We start from the raw sequence: 21,503 nt of genomic DNA on the forward strand, positions 1-21,503 counted from the left end.
TTGATTTGAATGTTGCTTAGTTTGGGTAAATTTTTAAGTTTTCAGTGCTGTAAGAGGTGCATGGTGGTTAAAAAAGTAGCTTTGACTATGGGAATGTGAAATGATTTCTTGATTCAGCATAACTGCAGTATAGAAAACAGCCAAGATCCAGACAACCCACCCCTATCATTTGTCCACACGTGTAAGATTAGTGAGCCCACAGAGAACTCCTTTCTTCTCCTGATCTCCTACCAAAAGTAGATATCATTCCATCTCCAATTTCTCCTTCCCAACAGCAGGACATACAGAGCGACAGGTGAGCAGCAATCATGATTCACTTAAACACTTAAACACTTCATTAGAAGTTAAGCCTCTTTCATTTCTTACGCCTAAAGCCTCATTCTCTTTAGCTGTTAAATAAGAAGTGCCTTTTAGGATGTTAAAGATCTAACTCACTGCCACACATTTAGAAGGTAGGAAAACTTTTTTTTTAACATTAAGGCCAGTACTAATGGCTTAGTGGGCATGTTTCTGTTCTTTCTGTTCCTTTCTTACTCTTCTGAAGAGTATCATGGAGCCACTATATCTAAAAGCCTCATTTTTCATATTCAATAGTTAATCTAAATATTCCATTTACTGCAATCTGCACCTGGTCTTTACTTCAGGTGGAAGAAACAACTGGGAGTTCCAGTAAATGAAGGAGAACACAGATTTTGGCAGTGAGCCTTTTACTTTTTGATCAACCTTTGGTGCCACTGTTGCTTTTGTAGATCAGAGGATCTGAAGTCTAAGTTGAATCTTCAGGTTCAGTTATTATCTTCAAGTTACAGGTTTAGATGCTGCAAACGTCTGAACGCCCGCAGTGTAGGAAATGGAATGGTATATAAGCACAATGACAGCCTTCTGTGTGAAACCATCCCTGTGGGGCTTTTAATCATACACATCTAGAACACAATTAAAAAGACACATTAGTGTCTAGAGTGAAATGGGCATACTCTTTGTTCTAATGCTTTGGGATTTTTTCCCAAAAAATAGTTTTTCCACAGTAGAAACTATACTGTACTATCCAATGTACTATCCCACTCCAATAATCTGCTTGAGCAGCAAAGCTCCCCATCAGACAAAATATACAACTACACATTAGCATCACAATTTGGCCATAGGCACAGAGGGGGAGTTTGAATTAAAAAAGACATTAATGACTTTTCAGACTATATCCTTGAGTGCTTATGCTCCCAAGTTATCTAGATGATACTTTCTTCTAGTCTGACTGGAAGTCATAAAATACGAACCACTTTTTAAATTTGATTTTTAAAGAGGAAAAAATGATAGTCAAGGTATTCAACAGTCACATAATATTTTAAAGTACGCAGCAGCCATTTATCTTTGCCAACAGTCTTGTCATTACAAAAAATAAAGTTAATGAAATGTCAAATAATGACTTTCCTCTTCATAGTATTGCCTAAAATAACATCCTCCTTTTTCCTATCTAAGCTTGGTAGTGGGCCATTCCTCTGTCAAAATCAGTGAGACTTGTGAACATAACTCTCACACCAAGAAAAGAGTAGAGCAATGTCTACATATTAAACAAGCAGGAAAGCTCTGCAAGCATTAAAATTTTAATTTTATATTCCAAATTCATTCAAATTAGAATTAGAATCCCATCATATCTAGGTAGCACTGTATATTCTAGTAACTAAAATATCTAATCAAACGTGCTACATTTTTTGTTAACTACTGATTTCTCTGCACTGTTCTACACTCATATCCAGAAATGTCAATAGAAAATTTTATCCCAGTGCAGAAAGTAACCATTTCTGATTTTTAATTTTTAAGATTTGTTACTTTTCTTAACAAATAAAAAGGAGAATTTACGACAAATCTCTGCATTCGATGATCTAAATTCATGTACAGAGAAAGTCGTATAAAAGATAAACATTTTTCCACAGTAAGCCATTGTAATATCATATAACACAAATGAGGATTTTTTCCTCAAAATAAGTGAAAGGAGTTTGTTTGAAATCCCACATTTAATATTTCTTTACTGTGTTCAAGACTAAAAAAGTAGACTATGAGATGATGCCAATCAAAATGCAAAAAGTACTACGTTTTTCTTGTAACAAAAAACTGAAGAAATAAAAATAGAATTCCTGCAGAAGTACTATACACTACAATTCAGATCCTAGAACATATTTTCTTTTTATCTAGAAACACTGAACACAGAACAAAAAAAATTACAACAATACATTTTCTAATGATCCTAACTTCAAACTTTAGCTAATATTCAGTGGTAATACCTGTCAGTGTCTGTGGATGGTTGCTGGATTTCAATCCTTGGACATGTTATTCTTCTACTAGCTATAGAAACTTTGCTGTTTAGTCACAGACACAAGATCCTCTGTTAGCATAACATAAATAAACATGTCTACAAACAACTGAGATTTCCAGAACCAAGCAAACTTAAACTTGAGTCACAAGTACTATGATGGAAAATGCAAAAATAGGAAATCACTGCCAAAGCATTGAGATTAATTGGTGACTGAACAGCCTCACCAAATCACTCATTCATACCTTTATAGGAACTTAATTTAAAATTGTATGCTATACTTATTAAAAGCAAGAAACGTCATGCTTTTAAATACCCTTGCAAAATAAAAGCAAGAATTAAATCAATGTATTTTTGCTGCAGTAGTATTTAACTGTATTTTTATATAAATATGTATATACATACACACAAATATGCACATACAAACACACACATCACACTGTGGTGTATACAGCAACTACAGGTACATCTACGTGACATCACAGGAATGACTACAGTGCAGCACACCGTTATCTGAACTACTTTTCTATTAGTTAATGCAGCTGTGTCGAGAAGCAGAAAACTGCTGCAATTCCAGGCACACTGTGCTCTTCACTGCTATGTGCATACAGCTACAGCTACAGAAACAGCTGCTTACATTTTGCTTAGGTATCTGTATTTGGCACTGCAGTCATTTAGTGATTCTATCACAGACATATTTAATCATACTAACACACAACAGCATAACACAAATACTCAAATGCTTAAAGAAAGCACATAGAGCTATATGTATATAGATTTACTCTTCATAATATGTTTCCTCATCAATAGATTTTTAAACAGACATTATTTCTCAAAATCAGAACCTTCCCGGTTGGTATTTCCTTACAGAGAGGTGGATAAAACAATGCAAGTGGTGTATATGCTGCCTTATATCTTATTGATTTATTCAGTTCATTCTGTTAGATTTATCATATTAATATCTTTTCATATTTTTATATTAGGTCTGAATTATGCAATGTGTGGAGCAGTTCTTTCAATACTAATTGAAAATTCAGAAAGATGTAAGTAGCTTTATAATACATTAAGTATTTGGTTTACATGATTGTTTCTAGCACTCAGAAAATACTTTTTATTCTATATTTCCAGGTGCCTTTTACAGTACTTTTAACAACAATTTCCAGCTGTTAGTACCTTTAATACAGACCCTCATTTGACACAAATGGAAGAATCACACAACAGAAACAGGTAACTCCTGTATGTATCTATCTTATCTCCATAAAAAGATTAATTTAATTACATTTATGATTATGTGGCTAACAATCAAAAGTTTGGACCTCAAATTTCTCAGAGAGAGCTGAAATTCCCTTCCTTCCCAGTGCCCATCTAGATCAATTCTGTAATGGAATATATTGATGCAACTTTCTCCAATATATTAATCTAGATTTTAATAGCTATATTAAAAATATTCCGAAGTTTAAGTAAGCTTTGTAACCTTCTGACACATTTTTCCCTGTTTTGGAATAAAATGTTTCACCTACTCAATTTGAACGTGTGACAATTACATATGAACACGGATAGAACTACTCAAAGGTTCTATGAACACTTATGTCATGGCAGAAAAAGTAGTGGTCTATAGGACAAATGTATAGAAAAGTTTTCCAGTAAAGCTGGGATGTTCAAAGGCAGTTCAGCAGAGCACTTAGACTACAGACTAATGAAGTGAATTAAATGTATACTTAAAATCAAGCATGTGCCCAAATACGCTGTTGTAGTTTGCAGGACTAAATGTAAAATCTGTGAAGCACTTGCTCTTGATGCTTGGTTTTAGTTCTCATCTCTTAAATTTAACTTTATTTGTACTTGGCACACTCAGGTCACCACAAAGAGTTGATTGTTTTTTTGTTTTTTATTTTCAGTAACATTTTAAAAGTCCAAAAACTTGGCAAACATTTAATAAGAATCTCAAATAAGGCTTAACAGTACAGATACATGTTTACCTATCTGCTTAACTTCTGTCAATAGGCCCTGACTCTGACCTCCCTGAAGGCAAAAAGCCACAATTTCGATCAGAGAAATCAAGAGAAGCAATTATGTACGTTTTCACTATCATTAAAGCTCTTAAATAATGTATGAGCAAAATAACATGCTGTTACCACAGTGTTCCATATATCTACAGATATGAACAGAATTTGATCAGTTTCAGTAGTCCATATTTTATTAAAGTATCTGCTATATGCCTTATATGTAGAGTACATTTGTAGTGTAAACCATATGAATTCATAACAAATGTTCTTATATTTTATTCCCTTTCCCACAGCTTTCTGTAGATAAATTTAAATTGAGACAGAGAGCATTAAAAAATAATTCCGTTTTCAACCTTCAAATCCTTACCTTTAATTTGATACTTAGCTATGTTAGCACGTTCTCTGTACAAAATCTAGGACAAGTATACTATTTAACATGGCTATCACAAGCAAGTACAAAAGCCTTGCTGTTTTCAGGTTGCTTGTGCACTTTCCCATGAAGAACAAGTACACATGGCCCTTGCCATAAGCTCAAATAAAACGTATGTTGAAAAAACTTAAAATTCAAAAGCCAGTAAACAGGGGAACTATGGCTCGAAGCGTTAGTAAAGAAATATGCTCTCATGTAAGTCCCTGCGGCTGCACTAATGTATAGCCAAAAGATGACTGTAAATCCATCTAATGAGAAGAGAAATTTGCACTAAAAGTGTTGCCTTTTACCCCAAGTTGTAAGCTGCAAGTCAAGAAAGTCAAATTATCCTTCACTCTCTAAATTCCTTAAACAGAATTATTGTATTAGCAGCATCTATTAGACAAACATCAATCGCACTTTTATTTAAATAATCTGAGGAGATACCGGTAAAGTGTAAGTAATCCCTTGGGTATATCTTCTATTTTCAATGTACAGTATCATCTTATATGGCTTATTTTATGCAACTGAGTATAGCCTAACAGCTTTCCAATTATCTCCTTCAGGTACCTATCTGCAAATATATACATCAACTTGTATGGCCACAAAAGAATAAATAGTGCTGCAAAATTAAAAGTAGGGCTAATATTAAATTTACTGCAAAAAATAATTTAAGGCATAGAATTAGCTAAATATTCATGCACAATTTACATCTTATTATTCATATGCACAAAACTGCAGCTTTTGAGATACCAATATAAATCATTATTTTGTGTAATTACACAACAGATGATTTTGAGTTTTGTATCTCTGATTAGATTTCTTAAGGAAAACTTCCCAGGAAATCAGTGGGAGTTTCACTTAAGAACTTTCAGATTTATCAGAAACTTGGATCCAAACCATACGTTTATTTTAGTCAGCTAAAATATATCCCTGGCATACTATATCTTTTGAGATACAGAAAGGCAGAAAGAAGGAAGGTCTGCACACTCTACCAAGGAAATGAGTAAAAATGAAGATGAAGAAAAATGTTTTAAGAGTAAAAAGAAAATGAGGGAGAGGAGGTAAAATCAAAGCACAAGTTTCTGTGAGCAAGATGTGCCTTCCTTTGATTAGGAGCCAAGTACAGCTGGGAAGAACTGAAGGGTTTAATGTACATAGAGCTTTACTCAGGTTATGCATCAATCACATGGGGAGACAGGTTAGACAGTTAGATCTGGGACTGCTTCTAAAGCTAAAAGGTATTAGGTCTCAAAGGCACATGCCCCAGCAGCACAAACGTAGGCAGGTATTATCACTCAAAAAGCCCATTTTCATTAAAGCAGCCCTTAACAGTGAGAACATATCTTAAAAATAGTTCAAACATAATTAATGTTCTCTTTCTATTTGTTACTGAATAAAACAGCCTAATCTTGGGGAAAAAAAGGCAACCACATAAATGTGCCTTGGTTCTGAGTCAAAAAAGAAAGAGATAATGAAAAATGTACTGATTAGGAATAAATTTGGAACAAAAATAAAAGAACTCTTATAATAAAGATCAGAACATCTTTAGCTACATTTTAGCTACATCTGTAACACTACACTCTTTACTTACCCATAATTTTCAGCTGAACCATTGACTATATGATCAGCCCATGAACTTGCACCATTGTAACACCTTTACAATGCAGTTAAAATAAAGAAGTGTTATAAAGAAACACATGTATTGTTAATAGCACTCTAATTTATATGCCATGTCCACTTCTCAATAAAATGGGAAGCTTTCCAAACATTTCACATCATCTCTTAGGTACGAAGAAAGCAAAATCTTTTTTTAATTAAAAAAAAATCACCACTATATATATATATTTCCCATTATAGAATTCTTAATATATTTCACCTTTAGCAGGTTACACATGAATTTCTGCTGCATGATGTCTAAGACTTTTTCACACAAAAGTATTTACTTTTTCAATGGCTACAATGTCTTTGAAATAATTAACAAGTAATTGTGGAGATTTTTGATAAGGCGTTTGGTTTTTACAGTTATTTAAAAATCTGAAGAAAACTCACTTCACTCAGATCAATGAAAACCAATTGAATTTTATACTTATATTATTCTACTCCTTGAACATGGGCAACCTAATCATTTGCAGCAGCAATTTATAAATAAGTTGCAAATAACATCAAAAAATGCATAGAAGTATTTTCTCTTAAAGTAGAAAAACAGAGAAAAGAAATAATGGGACAAAAATTATTTTTTTACTTCAGATACCAAGAGACAATATATTCAGGCACCCTAACCCACCTATGCTAGAACATGTGCAAATCACTCAATATTTGATTAAGAAGCTTCAACTCTGTATCTAGAGTTCCAGATTTTCAGGGTATAGCATTCAAACTGTGGTTATCCTGCTGCTCAATGATCTTCAATATAACAGTGGGTGAGAAGCAAGACTTGGATTTTCAGAGAAGATCAAGGGACTCTGGTGTTCCCAAGTTGAATACAAGTCTCCCTTTGACTTCATTAAAAATTGCAGCAAAATTCTGCAGGACAAAGTGTTTAATGGCCTGAATATAGTTATCAGAGGGTTTTCAGTGAATTTGTTCCCAGGGACCATAGCAGATGTATGAAAGATCTCTTGCATAACCTCATTTTTTCTTAACTTCTCAAGTTTCAGAATCTGAAGTTTTGAGATATGCTCATTAACTACATGATCTCACTCCTCAGGGTCTTTATGCTGAGGGAAGGCAAGAATGCAGAATATATTAATGTCACTAAATGACATTAACTGCTCTTGCTTACTCTATGTTTTTTGAAACATTCGTAGCTAGATCAATGACAAGATGAAAGTTGTTTAGGTCAGTGTAATTTAGATTAGATTTACATTTAGTTTAATCTAAGTTAGAACACAACTGCAGAAAGACAGGTGTATCTTTACACTTTCCCTGATCATATGTATCATTAAAACTGCAGCCTATGCCTCCAGTCAGCCAGGATTTTAGCAAAAACTTTCTGTAAAACTGCTGTTATTATGGGCACAATAAACACATAAGCAAGGCTTCAAAACTGCAGTTTATTTTATTCATAGTAATGAAATAAAAATCAATTTTTGTGCCTTGTTTTACCTGCTCCTATACTGTATAAAGAGATTACATGCTGACTTAAAAACATGCACAGATCCAATTCTACAAAGGGATAGGAAAATCAACTTGCTTCTCTCTTTGCATTTCTTTCTTTTTGAACCTTTTGAACATGAAATGCTGTTTCCAAATAGCGATTTCCAGCTGTACTCCAGAAGTTTTCAGATTACACTTTTGATTTTTGTTATATTATCTTCACTGTGATACATCATGTGGAAGAAAAACAGTACTTCTGGTTCCAGCACAGCAAACACTCAAAATCATCCTGAAGACTTTTCATCCTTTTAAAGTCAGTATGAGTATGAACATGTCAAAACTTGAGCACTCTAAATCACTCAAGATATTAAAAGAAATGAATTGGGGGTTTTTAATTTTCCTCTAACAACTCACCATGACTGAAAATGTTTGCCATTAGAAATACGCTGCTTTTAAGTGGGGAAAAGCTTTCAGTTATACCAAACTCCTCTCTACTATTCAGTTCTCCTTCTACATCTTAAAATGAACCTTTTGTTTTTCTTTTTTTCTGAAGTTAGAGTTACTCTTCACACAAAAAATCCAGAGTGAAGACGATGCTGAGCTAAAAGACAAAGCATCACTTACAGCTCTGGAGATTGGCTGGTCTATATTTGAAAAATGCTGTATATACTGCCATGTAAAGTTAAATATCACCAGTCTAGGTGAATTAAGAATTTTAGATTCTTCAGGAAAAATGTATTATTCATCTTTATCTATTTTTATTACAGAAATAAAAATACCTTTCAGGAGTATAGGTTGTGTCATCGTAATATGTATTAGGCACTCTTCTCTCATGCCTACTCCTCCTGAATATGAAATAAACAGCACAGATATTTCAGACATTTTAAAGGATGCTTATTTTAGGATGTTTTCCTATACTGTACTTTTAGTATAGCAATGAACATAAAACATGATTACCTACTACAAGTTCAGCAATATCTTCTGAATGTATTTCTCCATATACAGGTAATTTTAAACTTCTACTTTCAAATTATATTCAGATACCAATAACATCATATTAAGGACAAATGACACACAATCATTTCACAGGAGTGAAAATTTATATCAGTGTGAAAATAGGATTTAAGCAAGAATGAAATTTCACCAAGAGCAGGATATGGATGCTACAAAATTCCTGACTGTTAAAATGAAAGCCAGAAAACAAAATGGAAGAAGCTTGTTTCCTTAAGAGATACATCAGAAATTTTGCCTGAAATGAACAGCACATTTCATGCGAGATGTGCAGAAGCCACCTTTAACTGTCTTGCAAACTCAAATGTCACAGGTTAAGTGAAAAAAAAATAAAATACCACAGAGCCTGGTGTTCTCAGTGACTAATCTGAGCTATGAGAGAGAAAAGTTGAGAACAAATTTCATGCTGTGATACTTTCAGCAGATTTTTCTTTGCGAAGAACTACTAATATTGGTAGGAAAATAGCATAGTTTTATTTAAAAAACAACTCAGATAAAAATCTTGAGAACATTCTGTTCTTGAGATCACATGTATGTCAGCCAGTTTAAAATGGGGCAGTGTCAAATTATAAACCAGCACGTGTAACTCTAGCAAAACGTGAACTGGGGCTACACATAAAAATGCAAATAAAGCTCTATATGCTCAGCCACTATGGCTCACATGCATTCAATCTGAGTAGTTCCAGCGATATTAACTGATATTAGCTAGTGCTACCACACTATCACATTAACAGCCAAGGAAAGTTGGTGTGGGATACAGAGCTACAGGGAGTTCTTGAGAAAGTCAAAGGACCAAAGGGCACTGAAGTCACTGACGCTGTGCCTGTGCTTCTTGTCTTTCTCAGGCAATTGCTATAACAAGCATCTTGTCAATGCCACCTCCATTTCCTTTGGAGGGAAATAGGCAGACTACTTCAAAATGAAGGAACTATCATAAAAAATGTCAGAATAGCACTGTCAAAGAATGAATTCAGAAATCAAAGTTCTTGATAATGGAAATCCATCCTAGAACTAATTTACTAAAGACTATTGAATTTGATAGGCAATAACTGAAACAAATACAAGTAAGAGCAAAGATGAAAATGAACCAAGTAGCTACCTCTTCGAGGAACAATTGAAAAAAAAAGCTGCTTGAGATCAGAAGAGTACATGAGTGGCTGTGTATGACTATCAGATAAGCAATGAAGAGGCAAAGTGATTTTGATTGATACATCTGCATGACCTATTGGCTGCAGGACATCCACATTGGTGGACTCACAGTGATTTAACTCCGTCAGTGAATGCTTGGCAGGAGAACAATGTTTGAGATTTTGATAACTGAAAATAGTTATTTCACATTTCAAAAAGTGAAAGAAAACAGGAAAAGGTGTGGCTGCTTGTTATCACTGTGACGCTGACTGAGTAGAAGCAGCTAAGAAGAGGGGACTAGCGCTCTGACTTGAAACAAGCATTAAGCTGGAAAAAAATGGGCAAAAAGTGTGAAGAGAGGTGAGGAAATGTTGACTAAGCAGCAGTTTTTTGTATTTTTCCAAAAGGAGGAGAAAGTTACTTAGATTTCTTCCGTGGATAATGAGAAATTGGATAAACATTATGCTTTAAACGGTCCTTTAATACCTAGAGAAATATTCTCAGAACTTGAAAAGACAAACTGGATGAAAAACTAGCAAAAATGATAGTAATGATGGAGTACCCAGAGAAAAGATAATACAAGAAGCCTGGATTGAAGAGGACCAGACAATCCAGGATGGGTTCCTAGGCCCAAGAAATCTCAAGATGCTGCTCTAACAAGGAGCTGGGGCCGTTTAATTTCATCTCAGATTTTCCTTTGTGACCCAGGAGGTATTAGCACTGATGAGCCTTCACTTAAGCAAGGTTCTGGAAAAGATTTATTTCATCTTACTACTGAAATCTTGGCTTTTTCCTCTTTATGATCACTTTACTACAAATCTTGCTCTTTATTTTGTTGATTTTACTCTATTTTTTTTTTTTTTTGTACAAACTAATTTCTGTAGAAACAAAGATGAAGATTTGCAAGTCAAGATCCCCAAACTAACTTGATAATAGCTCCTAGTTATCAGCAATATCTAATACAGCTATCAATCTGAAACAAGTTCAGATAAACTTTACTGGCAAATGCCAGTAAAAAACTAAGGCAAGTAACAGTAATTAAAATTAACTATTGAAAAAGCATGAGTATATTTCATCACACATTTTCAAAAAACAAAATAAAAATCCTCTATTTCACATGGTTTTTATATGTAAAGCAAACTATTAAGTACACACTTTCTTCACATTTCATGTAAAACAATATCATTTCAAAATATATGTTTACCTGAGTTCTAAAGCTTATAATGTCTATTATATTATAGCTCTGGACAATTTTTAAAAAGCATTTGTTTAGAAGGGATAAGGTGCTCTAAGACTTTTGGATTCTGTTTCTGTATCCAAAATGAATTTTAAATCAATCATAAAAAAGGTTATAAATGCTTTGAATCCAGAGCAAAAATTAATAAAATTTGCAGTGAAACTTCTATCCAGATGGAAGTGTTGATTTTAATATATCAAGAGTTCTTTAGAGCTTGCTATGGAAAATGTTATGAAGAGTTTGTTATAAAGGCTGGTATGGCTATTTGAGATCTGAAGCCACCATCTCCTTTAAAGTAGTTTACAGTTTATCAGATTTAAATCCTTATTTTCTATTCACACACAAACATTTTTCAGTTCTGCAGTATTTGCTGAAATAATCACAGTGGGACTTTTAACATTTGTAGTGCAAGAACAGCATGACATATTTCATATCTTATAAGCCACTGTATTTCAACCATAATTATTTCACAGAAATCATTATGGGTTTAACTTCTCACTACACTACTTTTCAGATAAAAACAGGAACAATGATGCTCTGTAATCACACACAGTGATTGTGAATGTATACAAGTACTCATTAGTTACAGAATAAGTACTGTATAAGTATCTACAACATAAGCTTGTACATTTCACTCTATTTTCCATTTAAACAAAGTATGAGATTTCAGAAAGACTCAATTTCTGCGCACTTTGAGGTAGATAAGCATTTCCTCAGTATTTAAAAAAGAATAATAAGCACTGTAAGCACTTTGGAAAATTCCAGCAAAAACAAAGGTTATACAAAGACCTTTGCAATCAATAACCATATAACCTAATGTAAGAAATTGACTTTTATAAATAAAACTCCTCAGCTACTCTTAGGATTTTGCCATAGTCTTGAGCAGGCAGTCTTAAGTACGTACATATTCACAGAGAAGCATAAAACATCTTCACAGTGTGTGTTTATTAGTTAAAACATAGATCATATTCTTAATTTGGAAACCAAACGCAGTACTGCCAAAATATACGGGGTAGAAGTAAAAAATATGCTCCACACCAATTATACCTCTCAAGATCATAGTAAGCACCCTCAGAATAGGTACGGCACATCTTACGGGAGCGAAGTAATCTGATTGCATCTTCACAAAAAAGAGGATATATTGTGTGATCCTGGCTGCCAAAACATAAAGGGTGAACACAATGAAAAGCAACACAAAGATGAAACAAGGACAACACAACAGGAAAAGAAAGGAAGTTCATCAACAGAAACACTTGAAGAATACTCAGCTGGAAATCTGGTGTATTTAGCAAACTTACTGCTACTCCAAAATATTAAAGTATTTTAGCCTGCAGCAAAGACTATGAGACAGGTATCAAGATTACTCTCAGGTAATCTGGACAGGTCCCAGATTTCTCTCTTGAAACATTTAACACAGCCCATACATGTATTAGATTCTCTATGTTATATTCACAGTATTAGCAGATATTTGTGTTGGTTGACTTAAATATTTTCCTTATTGACTTCTAAAAAGATATCGGGATGATGGCACCATATTAATATATCACCAATTACAGACTTGTGGCAGTGAAAAAAATGTTAAAAAGGTAAAGAAGAATTACTCAGTTACCTGTCTACATAGTATGTTAGATATTAAGTATAGCTGATATTGTGTGGGTACTTCTAAGTTTTCTACCACTACACACAGACTGACAAAAGCAGAAGTGGAAATGTAGGTACATAGAAGTACATGCATTATCCACACAGAGTCACACAGTGGAAAACATATACCTGGCATCTCTGTGATGGTGATCTGTGGACTGGGTGTACCAGGAACGAGGTAAAGTAACATAATGACTGAGCAGATGGCAGAAAGAAAAATACAAATGAGACAATGAGATGGAGAAGGAATGATACACTTCACAATACAGAAGACACAAAACCCTGCATACACAAGGGCTACAAAAGTATTGTATAAGTGTACATACAATTACGTAGAGTTTCACACATTTATTCTGAGAAGTAAGAGACAGGAGCACGTGGATAGTTAAAATTTGGGATTTTTTGCATTATTTGGGTTGGGAAAAAATGTATTTCTGCAAACAGTCTCACGAAGTTATATTACCCATTCTCTTGCTTAAAGGCAGCGATAACTCCAACATATATATTTGGCAGCAGCTTACCTAGTCTGTCTGAAAGGCTATCATCATTGGGAATGCTGCCAGTTTGCTGCTACATAGCTAGCTCCAGAGCTACTATTTCTGATGGTGAGATTCCTTAATATTTACTCTATATATGATGAACTTACATGAAAGCTCCCTTAGTATTCAAATAATTTACGAAGAGGTAAAATAAGTGTAACAGAAAATGCCTGAAAGGAAATCCATGCATTTCAAAATAATAAAAACACAATATCTACATTTTGTTCATACTCCCAAAAAAATAATATATATATATTTAAATATATATCTCTCTACTGCAGCACTAAATATTCTTCTATTATAAAAATAATGTTATTTCTCTTTTAGTACGAATATATGCAAACAGTATTTTTTAAACAGTGTTTCTCCAATTTACAAAGAATTATTAGAATGCAAGAGTTCCTGCTCTACAGCACCACTGAAGTTGTTTTTTTTAAAGTGATGTCTTACAACTAAAGTACACATTAGAAGTGCCAAGAAATTTCACAAAAAACACTGCAAACCTCACATTTATCCCCCAATTTATTTCTCACGTCTTAATTTGTTTTAGTAATCAGACAAGTAGTAATCACACAAATTGTTACAAGTAGCTGTATTACCTACACATATTATCTTCTCCTTTATGCATGGATAAAATATATAATCAGCTATATGTAAATAGTCTTTATAAGAATTTTAAGATAATGATATATATAGGACAACAGATCTTTGTGCTCACTGCTTGCCAAATAATTGCAAAATTTTACAGCCTCCACTATAAAATGCTTTTAACTTAAGTCCTTGCTTACAGTGTGATTGCAAATTGTTAGAAGAACAAGGAGCCACACACAGTCCACTGGAGCCCAACATGGCACATTAATTTGAAAATTAGAGACGAGACTTCGTAATAGTGCCCTGAAAACCAGAACCAGTCTACCCATAACTTGGCAGTCATTATGCTTTTGAGAAGCAGTAAAAAATTTAATTTCATCCTGTTCTTAATATTTTCTTTAGAATATATGCACACCCACAGGAAGAACAATTAAAGAAAAATGCAGGAATCCACCCCACAGCAGCTACGGTAAGTGCAAGCAAGGCAAACATGCATAGCAGTCTATTTTCACCACAGTAACCACTCACAGGTTATGTTCACATGAAAGCCCTTAAATGATTTACATGAAATGCTGGAATTAACACTGCAAAGCTTTTGCAAATATTACATTAGTAAGTAATTAATTGCTTCTAGCTCATAGACGGCAGTTCAATGCTAACATTTCTCTTGCACTTCCCTTTTCTCTTTCCAGAGAACTGTTGACAAATTTTCTTGATAGCCTTCCAAAATCAAACAAATACAATATAGTCAAAGAGTTAAGAACAAATCTTTAAGCCAAACTGCAACTTCAGGCAGGGTTACAGAGCATTAATTTTTAATTATTCCTATTGAGAAGTACAATTTCTCGCTCCTTACAGCTCACAAGGAACACCCCAGATTGTTTCCTTCACCTACTGGTATTTGAATGAAACACCACCAGTAAATGCTCTTCAAATCCCCACTCTGTCATCTTAAATGCCTGAATCAAGTATCAAGTTTTTTCCCAGCACTTGCAGAAACACAGGACTCTAGTGCTCTTACCAAGTTCTGAGACTTTTGTTTGCGATGTTCAATCTTTTCAGGTTTTTCAATTCAAAACCTTAGAACAGAGTAAGCTGCTATTTAGATGCAACCATACATAGTCTAATATGTAATAACCTTTAACAAGTTTAATATATGCTTTCTTACCACTCAGAGCTCTTCTTGTCTATCTTGTCTGTATGGAGACTACAAGTAAGATTCAGTTTACACTTGACCTGGTCCTCCAGCAGTGCTACTTGCTTATAATTTTCCCTGTTCTTTCTTTAGAGCAAATGCTATAAGTTATCTAACTGATAAAATATAATTCCTTACTGCATGTTCTTAAAAGTGCAACATAACAAATAACTGTAGGGAACCTGCTTTTGGAGGGGACTAGAAGATCTCCAGAGGTCCCTCCCAACCCCTGCAATTCTGTGATTCTGTAATACTCAGTCTAAATTAGTTCTACACATTATAAAACAAGTCATACATCATACAACAAGAACATGTAGCCTAAAAAGCCTATAGTATTTTATAGTATTTTATGATGCAGCATTCCCAGCTGCACAAATAATAATAAAGGTATTGCTCATGTAAGCATGTCTCTCTCTTTCTCTGTTTCTCTGAAAATGGTTGGGACACCACATGACACACCACAATATTTTCAATAAGTTTTTCAGCTGCATGGAATGCATCTGTACGGAAGTCAGATTCATTGTCATTGCGTAGGTCAAAATATGACAGGATGCACATTAAGAGGCCACACAGAACACACACACTGTTCTGTAGTTTATATATTTTGGCTTGCAGTACAAAAGGTTTAAATGCTGTCTGTCTACTGATCATTCAGTCAACAGTCCACTATTTTTTCTGATTTTATTAATACTTTATGTACTCAGCTTCAAATAAATTCTATAATTTTTTATGAGTATGTTAACAATGAAATACCAAAGCTGACTGACACTTCACTATTTCTCCCTGTTCAATACCAAGATATGGAAAACATCCCTTTAGCTACTATCCAGCCTAAACCACTTAAAATCATGATTTAAGTAAATTGTAATGTAGTAAAAACACGATTCAATTGATTGCTGTCATTAAGTTTTGCATTGTCTCAATGCAAAACAAATCCAGAAATGTTCTACAACTGGACGTGTTCTGTGTGTGAATGCAAAATAAACACGTCTTTGAACTGTCTGTGAAAATAACAATCTTCTATGTACATATAGGGGGGAATGAATGGAAGATCACAGAGACATGGGTACATTTTAGACATAGCAGATCTTTTAAAAGATGGTAGACTTCAAAGATACTTCTATTTTGCTACCTCCATTTAGATCACACAGCCCTCATTTGCTACATGACAGCATTCAATAGCAGAAGTATGTCAAATAATAGTATGGCAAAATGAAAATATAAGCCTGCAGCCTCAGAAATTTCTGAAACATACATTTTGCGACAAAGAGGATAATTTGCAGCAACTTATTTCACTTACATTAAAGCAATGGAATAAGTCTGATTAAGAAGCACCACAGCTTTTGCAGTATGACCAGCTACGTAAAGACACACAAATGTACTTTTTCCCCTGCATCAGGTGAAAACAGATTTCCATTAATCTCACAATACAGTTGCAGAGATATGGACAAGCACTATAATTTTCCCTCTTTTTTCAGTGAACAGAAAGTGCTGACATAAATTCTTCTGTTATCACTCACCTACTTGTCCATTTCCTCACACTTTCTAAAAAAATCAGCAAATCATGAGGATAACAAAAAAGACATGAGTGATTCAGATTGTTTAATTTTAGTTTCCAGGAACAATCTACACATAGCAGAACAGTCCTAGAAGCACTCCTGAAAACACATACATGTATGCAGAGTGCATCACTGTACAATCCAGTGTATTCCTTCCTGTTCTTACTGTGCAAGTACAGTTTAACTTGGTGCTGAGGTATTTCACTCAACAGTAAAGAAGAGGCATTATGACATTTGCTATTGCTTTCAATAGTTCTCACAATTTAATTAATGTTCTGGCTTCTGTATTAGAGTGGGGTGTTGACTCCCAAGTATTTACATAGAAATGGAACAACTGGAGTACACTGACATCCTACATTGTGCTTACTGAAAAGCCTGTAAGTAATTCTGAAAAAAGGCAAAATAAGATTTTCTGTCCCACCACTAGAGCCTGCATGAACTAAATTTGGTTGACACAAGAATCTTTTTCATTCTCTCAGTTTTCATCCATTATGATGATCTATTTTTTCTAATGTATTTTAATTTACTTGAAGTTGTACACTAAGTAGATGGGCAACACTACTGTCCCTCCCTTTTTAGTAATACTTGTACATCTCTTCAACTGAACCAGCAAATCAAATGCATGACAAGCACAAATTATTAAGATTGCTAACAAAACAGTTTCTTTTTTTTCTTTTTTTTTTTCCCTTTGTTTTTTTTTTTACTGGTATGAATTTGCATCTTACCAAATACATACAAACTAGTCAAGTTAGAATTTTCTAAACATCCAGAAACATTGAAAAGCAGGAATTAACTTTATGAAATTGCAGAGAAAGAAAAAGGTGGCTCTTTGGGCTGATTGGTAGGATTATTTTTCTTTATAAAAGAGGCACTGAAGTTAGAAGAAGGGAGATGTGAGAGTTGGCATATGAATTTTTGGGGCATTTTGAATGTCTGATAATAACTTGACCCCCTACTTTGAGTACCCAGAAAGGACAATACAATTCTGACATTTTTGGTAATAAAGGAATCAATATAACTTTTAACTCTAGCTCTATCCTGCCAACCAAAATCAATATATGAATCAAAAACAATGTGTTGAGTCTGGTGCTTGACATTAAAATTATCTCCAGCTAAATAAAAAAATGTGTGTCTTCCTGCTTTCTTAATAATTCGATTTTCACTTCTAACTTTGATTTTGAGGGACCATTTACATTGCAATCAGGCTCAAGGTCAATAGACCTTCTCACATACAGTCGCACAGTACCTTACACCTTAGTACCATGTGTGTTAGACATGTATCTGGAAAAGGAAGGAACAAGAGCTCTTATATATATACTCAGTCATATTTAAACTTAGCAACTGAGAATGTCTGCAAGAACATACTTTTTCAAAGTCCCATTTTTACAGACATCTCCAAAGGATAAATGGACTGTGGAAACAGCAAATCATCAGAGCAGTGGGAAAGCAAAGTATGATTTTGTTTCACAAAGGTTAAATATGGAACAAAGCAAGAATGGCAAGTAGATTATAAACTTGTTTAAAACTTCAGTTTTTACACTTCTACAAACTGATTTCAGCGGTTTCAGAATACTATTGAAGAGTTATTTCAATGACTCGTGCATGCACAGTGCCTTTTATTACCTAACACTGACAGTATCAGACAAATATTCAGTAACATAATTTGAAGTTTAATAATCTTTCCACTCATAAAGTCAGTTAGTTAACAACAGAGAATAGAAAATATGATAAATTTTTTGGGACTAGTCTCTTTCTGTTTTGTGTTGCCTAGAACCAAGATACTTCAGACACTATATGCTGAAATAGGTAGATGTAAGTTAGTCAGTAATCTGACTTGCTAGATAATCATTCACCATGTAGAAACTAGGGAGAACTTTGGTGCTTTGGAAAATACAAACAACACATACACCTGTATGCAGCAATTCAGAATATACCTAACAAAGAAACATCTATTCATTGAGACTGATCACGTGAAAACTCAATACATTTGTCACCAACTTCAGACATTGTTTTTCTGATACGTTCTAAAAAAAACCAGGTTTTCTTTCTTTAATCTAAACCAGTTCAGTAGGGGATATTTTTATTAAGTCATGGGAAAAGACTTTATTACTGTACTTCTGGCTAGTTTTCACTGCTGTGCATATATCTGGGAGGCAAACTCACACAGTAAACAATCCCAAGAATATTCCAGAAACAATATACCAGAAACAGTTTGGAATCCTTAAATTATTTCATTCTGCATGAAAATCATCTAGCCTCATCAATCAAGTGAATAACATTTTTCTGCAGCACAAACAGAAGTATCAAATACTTCAAAGGAGGCTTTCCTATGATATACTTGTAATGAATATGGTTAACATTTTGGATGACATTTCATTGCTTTTCAGTAACTTAATTTTTTGTCCACTTGACTTTTTTGGCCAAATTCAATTTAACGTTGCTTAAATAACTATATGTATTTTATTTTTATTTTTGGTACTCTTTTTTTCTAACTTACCTAATTAGGAAAATATAATTATATATTTTTTCAGACTATTCTGTCTTACATTCTTTACAGTCAGTGATTATCACATCAATGTTCTTTAAGACACATTCACCTTTTCAGTTCAATAAAGTCAGCAAAAAATGCTGATGTCTTAAGTTGTTTGTATTAAGCTTCCAACACCAATTCTGTGCTTTGGTGTCACTTGAGGAATAATCTGTAAGAATCATCAGTAGAAGTATTAATTTCAAATAATACTAGCCACAGAGGACTCACTTGAATTGCAAAATATACATGTATTATGCCTTGCTATCTACATTTATGAAATGCGATAATATCAGCCTGATTATAATCTACCTTATGATGCACAGATTTTCAGCTTGGAATATTACAAGGGGGAAGAAGTTCTAGACTAAATGTACAATCTCCTTTTTCCTTTGATTTCCTGGCATAAAGACTATGAGGTGGGGAAGATAATTACTTTTGTAACTGCAGAAAGGCACTACTACACGAACCCAGCATAATTATCCACATTAACCAACTACATCTTGCAGTTTGGTTTTGTATCATTAAAACTCATACAAGTCAGTACAGTTTTGGAATTTTGATCAGGCAAACCTTTACTTGTGGTAAGATGTGCTTCTAAACACAAGGACCCCAACTTCATTCTAGTACACATTGCCATAACAAGTAATTTTATCACCAAGTGGCTCATAAAGTTAAGAAAAGAAAACACAGTGCTAGAGTATATTTTCATTATGTCTGTTAATTGCAATGGGAGTATCACATTGATTGTGAACTCAAATTATCTCTTCATTCAGCAGCAAAAATGACCAAGTTCATTCTTAATTTCTTTTTAAGATATTCTGCACTTAGGGAATTTATTAATATAGTTTTTTGTCAGCCTTGTGCACATTGTATATATTTCCTTCATGAGTAGGGAAATGTTCATCTGTGGGAAAAGGTAAGCAATTTGGTTACCTATTTTAGAGACACTCCGAAGTATTTAACACTAATGAGAATAGGCTACAGCTGTGCTTAATATCTGTCAGATAATTACCTCTCTCTGTCCGGGGAGTAGTGGTCATCTATCGCACGGTGTCTTTCCATTCGGTTCAGGGTATTGTAATGTGCCGCAGTAGACCGTGTCCCTCTTGGTCCCTGATCCACATTCCGACTAGGGATAAAAGAGAGCAGATTCTGAGTTCGGTAGCTGGACTACAACATAAAGTTCTTAGCAAACACGAGTTGGTTTACCTAATCTATCTTTTGCATAATTTCATACTCACGTAATTCAGAGTTTTATTGTAATCTTTATTTTTGCCTATTGAAAAAAATGCTAACTTAATGGTAGGGATATGATTTTTTTGTTTTGTTCTGATACTCAACTCAATTATTTCATTAAAATGGTACACTTTAGACAAAAATTAGTCTTTCCAAAGAAGCACATTCAATGAAATTTACCTTCCTAGATGAAACATGCACTATAAAGAATTTTCCAAGAGTTTTGAGCTTGGTTATAATATAAATATGTAAACTGCAGTAAGACACAATGAGTACTGCTGGATTTCTGGCACAGTAAAGCCTGATTAAAAAAAAAAAAAATAGCAACAACAACAACAAAATCCTGTAATCTAAATAAAAGAGCAACATGAACTTCCGCCAGTAGCAATAGTTTATTTCTAGTAAATTAACTGGGTATGGGAATGGGCACCCTGCTCTGGGTTGTCCCTTCTTGAGCAGAGGTTGATGAGATGGATTCAGAGGTCTCTGCCAACCTCCACCATCCTATAATTGCATTTCTTCACTTTGGCTATTATGAAGCCAAATATTAAGTTAGAATCAGAGAATGGTTTAGGTTGGATGATCATTACGGTCCTTTTCAACCCAGGCCATTCTATGATTCTATTTCCAACCCCCTGCTATAGGCAGGGACACCTCCCTGTAGACCACGTTGCTCAAAGCCCCATCCAGCCTGGCCTTGAATGCTCCGAGGAGGGGGCATTCACAACCTCTCTAAGCAACCTGTCCCAGTGTCTCACCACCCTCAGTAAAGAATTTCTTAAATATCTAGTCTAAATCTGTCCTATTCCAGTTTAAAACCTTTTCCCCTCATCCTGTCACTACATGCCCTCATAAAAAGTCCCTCCCAGCTTTCCTGTAGGCCCCTTGTAGGTACCGAAAGGCCACTAGGTTCCTTGAAGCTTTCTCTTCTCCAGGCTGAAGAGCCGCAGCTCCCTCAGCTTGTGCTTGCAGGGGAGGTGCTCCAGCTCTCTGATCATTTTTGTGGCCCTTCTCTGG

General features: G+C 34.3%; 1 protein-coding gene across 50 annotated transcripts in view; it reads right to left on the bottom strand.

Annotated features, from left to right (window-relative positions):
- Nucleotides 1-21,503, bottom strand: part of RIMS2 (regulating synaptic membrane exocytosis 2) — a 436,647-nt gene that overhangs the window by 127,513 nt on the left and 287,631 nt on the right. For 49 of the 50 annotated variants that reach the window (XM_048938982.1, XM_048938984.1, XM_048938989.1 and 46 more), the window contains one exon: nt 20,263-20,379. In XM_048938982.1, coding sequence (XP_048794939.1) covers nt 20,263-20,379 — 117 coding nt within the window. Of the gene's footprint in view, nt 1-6,314; nt 6,378-8,598; nt 8,665-12,242; nt 12,351-12,965; nt 13,032-20,262; nt 20,380-21,503 lie in introns of all 50 variants that reach the window. The other variant, XM_048939024.1, reaches the window with a different exon arrangement.

The sequence above is a fragment of the Lagopus muta genome, chromosome 3, assembly GCF_023343835.1.
Source record: "Lagopus muta isolate bLagMut1 chromosome 3, bLagMut1 primary, whole genome shotgun sequence".
Lineage (NCBI taxonomy): Eukaryota > Metazoa > Chordata > Aves > Galliformes > Phasianidae > Lagopus > Lagopus muta.